We start from the raw sequence: 8,847 nt of genomic DNA, 5'->3' as shown, positions 1-8,847 counted from the left end.
ATTGCATGAACTTAGATGAAGGGGGAGGTTTTTTTTTTACAGAATATCACACGAAATGCTAGCAAATCCTAAAAGGAAATACGGGCATTGTAAAGTTTTTGACAGAGAAATAAAAGAAAGATGTTTTACCTTATTCGGTTGTTATTGTTGTATGCCTTCCAATCTTGTTTTGTTTTGAACCCGAATAACCCAAAAGCGGGTTGCGCCGATGATCGGAGGGGGGTGGTCGAATCTTCTTTTTGGATCTACACCCCTACGAGGCGAATTTTGGAAAAATATGCTGATTTTCAGAACGAGGGTACAAGGATCTTTTGAAAAAATGAAAGCTTTTTTTTTCGCCGATGAACGGCGGCCGACGAGGTAGCGCACGGCGGAGCGCGGCTGGGTTCGGGTTCATGAGTACCGGCCACCTTTGTTCTTCAGCATGAAGAACAGATGAGAGCAAATAAGAAGGGGGAGGGTGCTTTCGTGGAGAAGAAGAGAAATGAGGTTTTAAAAAATATTGGCTTTTATAGTAAAGCCCCAACCCGACCCGATAACCCAAGCGGATCCGCATGTTTTGAATAAAATAGGTAAACTACCCTTTTGGTCCCTCTGATGTTCAGTACCTTTTTGATCCCAAAATTGAATTTAAACCCGATTTTCTTTTAATTTGGCCATTTGATTTGTTTTTTTTCAATTTAGCCCCTATTAAAAGTCAATTAGTGTTTTAGCTTTTAAATTTTATTTATTTTTTACATTATTTAACTATTACGTTTTTTGTTTATTTTATTAGTATTATGGTATATTATATGTATACGTTCCATACTTCATCGTATTTATTAATAATTTTAGTTATTACTTTTGTGTATTATTGTTATGTTAGGAATGTGATCTTAATTCCTTAAGTCAAATTTTTGCCGTGTAAACAGATTTTGGCATTGTCTTGTTCAGAAAATTCAATGAAAATGGAATCCAATGCTGTAAATTTCTACTAAGTGGTTCCCACGTATATGTTACTTTATGACTATATTCCAACAAGCAACAATTATTTTTTTGTTTCATTTTAAATTAACATATTTTTTTTGTTCTTTTTATCATACATTTATTCATTTGTTTATTGATTTCCTTTAGAATTTAGATTTTTTTAACCGTTTCCCCCTTCTTTTATCTAGCTTTTTTTATTTATATTTTATTTTATTTTCTCATTTTGATTATCTATATTCCTTTATTATTTCCTATCTGACATTTTGACTTTTTAAGGTAATTTCATTCAATCAAAGGTAGGTATTTCGAATCGGATAATTTAATTTTTTTTTTTTTTCACAATTAAAGACAACCGATAATTAATTGGTACCGAAAGGACGTACAAGGGTGCTAATCCTTCCTTGACCGTAACCGACTCCCGAACCCGATGTATTTCTGGTATAACGTAGATCAGGTAAGAAATAGGGTATCCGATCAACCCATTTATTTTAAAATAAGTGGTCGGTGGCGGACTCCAATCCATTTTCCTAGTCGAAGCCCACATCCGGGTCCAACCGAAAGACGGTTACGACACCAAGAATTCCATTGCTGTAATATTGGCGATATAGTGAAGTTTATCATCGGTGTGGTGCCCGAGGAGTAGATGATATTCTCGTCGACCTCGTAAATTTGGTGTGTTCTCTCCTTTATTGTTTTTTATTCGGTTCTTTTCATTGTGTTTCAATATTCAATAGTTTGACAGGTTTATCCGCTGTGCAACCTTTGGTGGTTTTAATCTTGACATTTTAAGTCAATTTTAAAATTACGTTCGTGTGGGAAAACCCGTTTCCCCAACAACGTGTACCCAATCATGACCAGAAACTGCAAATTAATGATATCTTCCTAAAAACATTATGACTCTTTAATTAGTTAATGTGAAAGAGAAATGAGCAAGGCACGTGAAGGATAGGATAGGATTGGATTTCACACTTCACCAGTTTTTTACATTTACTTCATTTGGATTTTATAATATATTACTTGTTTATAATTTAGTTATAAATAAATAATTATCTAGAGCATGCCTTGAGAGACCAACCAAGGCAAAAGTAAAATCAAGAGTCATTTGGACATTAATTCCTGGGGATTTAATCCTTATAATGTAGTAGCTCCACGATTTTATTTCATGAATTCAATTCGGATCATTCATGTTAAATACAGAAACGATGAACGTGCAGGCTCTGCTTAATTATCATCTCCCAATTTTCAACAGTATCATTTAATGCAATTAAACCAGTTTTAAATTCGTTTCCTACCACTATTTTTAATAAATTTAAGAGATTATAACCCATTGATTTATTTTCCTTAAACATCACCTTAATTAGTATTAATTAACATTTTTCTTGATATAATGTCTGGAAAGGTATTAATAGCATTTGCTATATGAATATTCAGTCAGTAATTGAGACTCTAGGCCAGACAATTTAATGCTAATTATTAATGAAAACAGGTGGCCCTATGATGCCACAAATCTCACAATTACTGCGTCAGTTCAATATTATACCTGTCACCTTTTGCTTTTAACGAATGTTCTACTTAATTTTATAAAATTATATCAAATTTTTATATATTCAAGAATAATGAAACACAGACACACACAATGAAAATTTGTCTACGCATTTAGTTATTTACTGCATGCCACATGCAGTCGACAGTACGTCGCACATGTAGTTGTATTTCTGTAAAAATATTCATCTTTACTATCCGGATCTTTCTATGGACTCTAGGTTAATTGCTTTCCTTCTTTGTTGGTTGTGCATTTTAATATATTCACAATTTTACTACATAAAAACATGTTTATATTTGTAGATAAGTGTCTTGAAATTTTTTTCATGTTCGAATCTTATTATAATTAAATGCATGTATAAATTCTTATCTTATTTATGTGTAAATTTCGATCACGGAATTCTATTAATATCAAACCAATTGATTGTAATTAATCAAGTCCAATAGAGCTTTAGCTATGTTTTTATTATTTAATTTGAAGCCCTAAAATATTGAAACCTACTTGTTGACTCAATCAACAATAGAAGAATGTTCTCTTATGTAATACTCTTTTCCTTCGATTAGATTAGGGAGGTTTTTAATGAGGTTCATAAGTTGAACTTCGACTCTTTAATTACTTTAATAAATTGACTTTTGCTGAGAAAAAAAACAGAAGAATGTTCGCATAAGTTGAATAATCAAGTTTAAATTCCTTTTTTTCTTCTTTTAATTCTTTTTCAAATCTAGAATAAGAACAAATCATGGTTTAATTCTCATAACCACTTAAAAGTAATTTGTAGATGGATTTTTTAGAGAAATTATAAAAAAAAACCTTAATCATAATTAATAATTATAGTACATTAGTGCTGGATTTTTTTTTTCGCAAAAGTTTTTTTAATATATTGTTGTATGTAGTTAATTATTTATTTAAATATTAATTAAAGATATAGTAATAGGTTAAAATTATTTGTAGAAGAAATCACATTAAGATTGTATATTATTATTATTATTATAATTTAAATAATTACAATTAATACGACCTCAATGATTAAAATGATGATTGTTATAGTTAAAAGTCTTATATTTGAGCACATCATCTACATGAGTGTTTGAACGTTTATTGTCATATAATTATGAGTATTAAAGAGATATCACCTTATAATCACACCTTATTAATAAAAAATAATTATAATTAAAATATTATAAAACGAATTTTTTTATTCATATAGTTGATTATTATAATCAAAAATTTATTTATAATGAAGGGTACAACGGTCAAAAGGACCATCTCCATATTCGCTGCACTATTGCAGCATCGCCTATATATTGCAGTTCATATTTTCTACTTCAAGTAGTTAACCATCATTTCCGACATTGTTTTGTCTCTCTTTCACTGTCTTGTTTCCAAGGAAAAAAAAGTTTTTGTGTTTGGTTTTTTTCTTCACTTGTTCTATACCAAGAACATGGGACGGTCTCCATGTTGCGATAAGGTGGGGTTGAAGAAAGGGCCATGGACTCCCGAAGAAGATCAAAAGCTCTTGGCTTTCATCGAACAACATGGCCATGGAAGCTGGAGCGCTTTGCCTGCAAAAGCAGGTGAGAATCATTAATAATTTATACTATTTATTTTCCATTTCGATCAGACATCTCGCATTTTAATTACTGTTTTTTTTACCTTTGCTTTTGATGTAATATAGGGCTTCAAAGATGTGGTAAGAGTTGCAGACTCAGGTGGATTAACTACTTGAGACCCGATATCAAAAGGGGAAAGTTCAGTCTACATGAAGAACAAACCATCATTCAACTCCATGTCCTTCTCGGAAACAAGTGATTTTCTATCGTCATTTGATTCACTGATACTATATAAATTATTAAATTACTTAAATTGATTTATATATATGTGTGTGTGTCTATAGGTGGTCGGCAATTGCAGCTCATTTACCAAGAAGAACAGATAACGAGATCAAGAACTACTGGAACACACATCTGAAGAAAAGATTGAGCAAGATGGGGATCGATCCGGTCACCCACAAGCCTAAAGCCGATGCCCTCGGGTCCGCAACCGGTAACCCCAAGGATGCAGCTAACCTCAGCCATATGGCTCAATGGGAGAGTGCTCGGTTAGAAGCGGAATCTAGGTTGGTTCGAGAGTCGAAACTGGTTTCAAATCCTCCCCAAAATCTGCATATAGCCGTTGGCTTGTCCTCTTCCTCCTCCTCGGGTCCACAGCTCATTAACAGTGCTGCTATGGCTCCGCCAACAACTAGGCCACAATGCCTTGATGTGCTCACAGCTTGGCAAGGCATAGTCACCGGATTGTTCACGTTCAACTCCGACAACCTCCAGTCTCCGGCGTCGACTTTGAACTCCATGGAAAACATGTTACCTAACGGATTAATCAACGACCATGGAATTGAATACTGTAGTGGAAGTGATTGGAAAAATAAGGAAACATTATTAGACACCAACATGGGATTGAATGTCGAAATGGCCACATGGCCTCATCAAGATCCACACAAGGATGAAAACATGAATATGGAAGGTACCAATTATTCGGATATAATGGTTTGGGATTCTTGCAATGATCATCAGCAGAATTCGTCAATGGCGGCGCCCGGTGAAAACTTGAAGGAAACGAACTATGGTGCTGATAGTAGCAGTAGTAGTTCTGAGGAATACAAGAATTACTGGAATAATATCCTAAATTTATTAAGTTAAGTAGTCGAGTATGGCTACAAGGGAGTTTGAATACGCCAATAATCATGTGGTTAATTTGACCTAATGTTAATCAACATATAATTAAAGTGTTAGAACTTATGATTTCAGTGATAATTAGAATTCTTTTTTTTATGAGAAGAGGAGTTACACTGTAATTAAATTTCGGAGCTAATATTAATGAGGATTTAATTAAAGTTGTTGGATTTATATAGTTTTATTAAAAAAAATTGTTAATTGTCAAAGGTGATTAATTTTAGCATATGACTTAAAATATTCTATGAGTTGAAACCTGAGGACATTAGATTGATTTGGTGTGAGATTAGAATTAAAAGGACCAAATTTCTTTGGCACAAAATAATTTAATTTCTTATCGTACGCCAAAACATACTATTATTGCATGATTATCAATCCTTGAAAGACTTGCAACTAAAGATAGGTTCTCGTAGACAAGAATTTAAGATGTCAAATAGTTTGATTTTGGTTCATTTCGTTAGAGTTTGTTTTGTCTCGTAATGATAATAGATTAGTCAGTAATTTATTAATCTTAAATCAAAGCATATTCAGGTTAACGATTATACAATAAAACTGTACTGCTAATCAAAGCATATTCAGATTAAAATCTATTAGGACCATTTTAACATACATTGGTTTTGAGCATTCCTTATCTTTATTCTTCTCGATCATCGCACCTACTGTTTTCAGAGAGTAGCCGAAGTGGGAATGTAAGTGTCAAAAGATCAATCATTACACCCACTGCTAGTTCATTCAGTACACTATTGCACCATCGCCTATATATTGCATTTGTCACGTACCACAAGCTCACAATTGAAGTTAACATAATAAAAGTAGTCCAAGATTACTTAAGTAACGTTTCGGGCCTTCCTAGACCTATGAAGACTGGCCTATTTTATGGAGATAAAGAGCCTTGCACGTTTATGACAGGAGAATCTTTGGTTTAATATAGAATCCTCATGATTCTTTCCATTAACTTTGTAATATTTTATCTAAGGCAACATATAACTAACTTGATAGAGTTTCCTTAGTTAAGAGAAGATCTTGTAGATACAATTCCTTCATTTGAGGATTTAGGATATTGTATTCGATCTGGGCCGTCGATGTACTTATTTATTAGTTCATTGAGGGGGAGATTCCACTATAAATAGAGGTATCTCCTCCTCATTTGTACTCACTTTTTCATTTAATAATTGGAATGCTAATAGAATAGATAGTACTAACTTTTATCACTCGGGCATATTATGATTTTTGTTGTAAATAGGTTTCCTTTCTTTTATTCTTTTGATTGTATTGGTTTTGTAGCACTTTTCTGTTATTTTTTGATAATAAAAATCTTAATTATCCAAAAAATATATTATTTTTATTCAAAAAATTAATTTAATTTTATGATTAATTATTGATAATGGGAGATTAAAAAATAAAATAAAATAATGAAGAAAACTGTTTGAATCGCGAAAGAGTAGTTTTTGCAGACAAGACAGACAGCTAAGCGGTAATAGTGATCTGGGATTTTAGTTTTAGGACAAAGCTAAGCCTAAGAGGATCTAAAAGTATTCAAAGTTACGTGACTGTTCCAATCCTACCCCACCACGTAGCCTTTTAACTTTGACCTCTTATTTATTATTTTAATTTTTTCCCGATCTCTTCTGATTCGTCTAGCAGCCACTGATTTGCTATCTTTACGGTTCTGGTCCTGGTTCTGTTGGTCGTTATTTTGTCCCTGCGTCGGAATCTTTACGGTTCGAGCTGCAATCGGGTCAAACCAAATGCATCGCGGAAGACATGAAAAGCAATTCAATGACAGTCGGAAAGTACCATGTTGTTAAACCCAATGAAGATCACCCTTTGCCTGATTCTCACAAGCTCACCGTCAAGGTATTTAAAAAAACAATCTTCTTTTGTTTTCTGCTTTGAATTTTAAGAGCAATAATGAAGTTTTAGCTGTAAAATTATTTGTTGTAGGTAACGTCGTCGTATGGGAACAGTTATCACTCGGCGGAGAAGGTGGAGAGTGGGCAGTTTGCATTCACGGCGGCGGAGCAAGGAGATTACATGGCTTGCTTTTGGGTGCCGGAGCATTCGCCGCAGATCACGGTGACCGTTGATTTTGATTGGAAGACTGGTGTCCACGCTAAGGATTGGACTAACGTTGCTAAGAAAGGCCAAGTCGATGTAAGTATTTCAATCCCTTCAACAAAAAGAAAAAAATAATCCAATTTGCTTCATTAATTTGCTGTTTTTAGTTTAGGGTTTAACTTTAAATACATACACATCCAGTTGCACATTGCAAAACTCTTTAGTTTTCCCTTGATTTAAAATCACATGGATGAGAAACACGGTTGAAAGTGAGGAGATTTTTGTTGCTTGTTGTAGTTCTAAGTGTTAAAAACTAAGTAGGCTTCTTCTAATTGTCATTAGAGTCCCCTTCGTGAATTGAACCACTCTATTAAATTGCGGTGGCGGTGTTTGTTGCGGGTACGGTTGCGAACATTCTGTAATGCAGGGTGGTTGGTGCTGACATGATTTGTTTCGCAGAACTCGCAATGTTTATAAATTAATAGTCACAGTGACCTTGGAAACTGTTATGATGCGGCCGTTTCTATGCGTTGCGGCTGCAGTTTAGTACTTTGGAACTACTCGAAACATGACTTTAACCCAATTTGCTTAAGCTAAAGGATCTCACTGTAGTATCTTATGGAAAATTACTGCTTTTTCTCTATGGTCAAGGTTTGTTATCTTCGATATTTCATCATATAAGCGATCTTCACTTAGCATTAGATGCAGGTTATGAAGTTCCACCACGTCTATCTCTATGCTGTTTACGAGATTTTCACTGTTTTTGGCTTAATCTTTGGAGATATGGATAGGGTTTCTGTAAAGTAGATGCACACAATACATGTTCATATTTACACAATCTCTTCTGTCAGTCGTTTTTCCCGAAAAGATTTTCCGCATAAAATCTTGGTGTTATTTTATTGTGCGATCATTATGCTTACCGTTATCGTTTAGCAATTAGGCATGCTAGGGTTTTTTTGTGTTCCTATTGCTTTCGAATCTCTAAGAGTACCCTTCATCGGGAAATAAACCTACTTTGATGCTCACCAGGCAATGGAACTGGAGCTGAAGAATCTGTATGAGACTGTTCAATCCATTCACGAGGAAATGTTTTATTTGCGGGAAAGGTAAGGAAAGCATCTTATCAGTTGTTGCAACATAGTTCTTCCTCTTGAAGAAATCTTATTTCTGCATATGACTGTTGATTTCCAGAGAAGAAGAAATGCAGGAGCTGAACAAAGCTACGACCTCCAAAATGTTCTGGCTGTCGTTCCTCTCACTGTTTCTTTGCCTATCCGTAGCCGGATTACAGTTTTGGCACTTGAAATCCTTCTTCGAGAAGAAGAAGCTCATTTAAGTTTGTAAGACCATAGATTTTCATTTCTTATCTTGTACTCGTTTAAGATATTTTGACAAAGATCTTTGTTGAATATGCCTTACGTTTAATAATGGATGAAGTTTGGGGAGGGAGTGAGGTAGTGGGATACAACAAAATGGCAAGCTCTTCTTGTTAACTATGTATTCCTGCTCTTGATTTTTAATGAAATATTTATATCTAACATGTACTCGAAC

At 34.0% G+C, this 8,847-nt stretch overlaps 2 protein-coding genes across 2 annotated transcripts; both read left to right on the top strand.

The window, feature by feature from the left end:
• The first annotated feature begins 3,939 nt into the window (after positions 1-3,939).
• Positions 3,940-5,205, top strand: LOC120131025 (transcription factor MYB106-like). Its single transcript, XM_039148138.1, has 3 exons — positions 3,940-4,083; positions 4,185-4,314; positions 4,404-5,205. Exons 1-3 carry the CDS (start codon positions 3,951-3,953, stop codon positions 5,203-5,205), a joined length of 1,065 nt encoding a protein of 354 aa, XP_039004069.1. The 5' UTR covers positions 3,940-3,950.
• A 1,717-nt stretch (positions 5,206-6,922) lies between these two features.
• LOC120131046 (transmembrane emp24 domain-containing protein p24delta9-like) lies at positions 6,923-8,834 on the top strand. Its single transcript, XM_039148155.1, has 4 exons — positions 6,923-7,095; positions 7,183-7,392; positions 8,326-8,402; positions 8,488-8,834. The coding sequence occupies exons 1-4, from the start codon at positions 7,003-7,005 to the stop codon at positions 8,630-8,632; spliced, it is 525 nt and encodes a 174-aa protein (XP_039004086.1). The 5' UTR covers positions 6,923-7,002; the 3' UTR covers positions 8,633-8,834.
• Positions 8,835-8,847: the final 13 nt, after the last annotated feature.

This window comes from Hibiscus syriacus, unplaced genomic scaffold (genome assembly GCF_006381635.1).
Source record: "Hibiscus syriacus cultivar Baekdansim isolate YM2019G1 unplaced genomic scaffold, ASM638163v2 tig00001674_pilon, whole genome shotgun sequence".
Taxonomy (NCBI): domain Eukaryota; kingdom Viridiplantae; phylum Streptophyta; class Magnoliopsida; order Malvales; family Malvaceae; genus Hibiscus; species Hibiscus syriacus.
The sequence above is the reverse complement of the archived record's forward strand: the minus strand, read 5'-3'. Positions and strand labels throughout refer to the sequence as shown.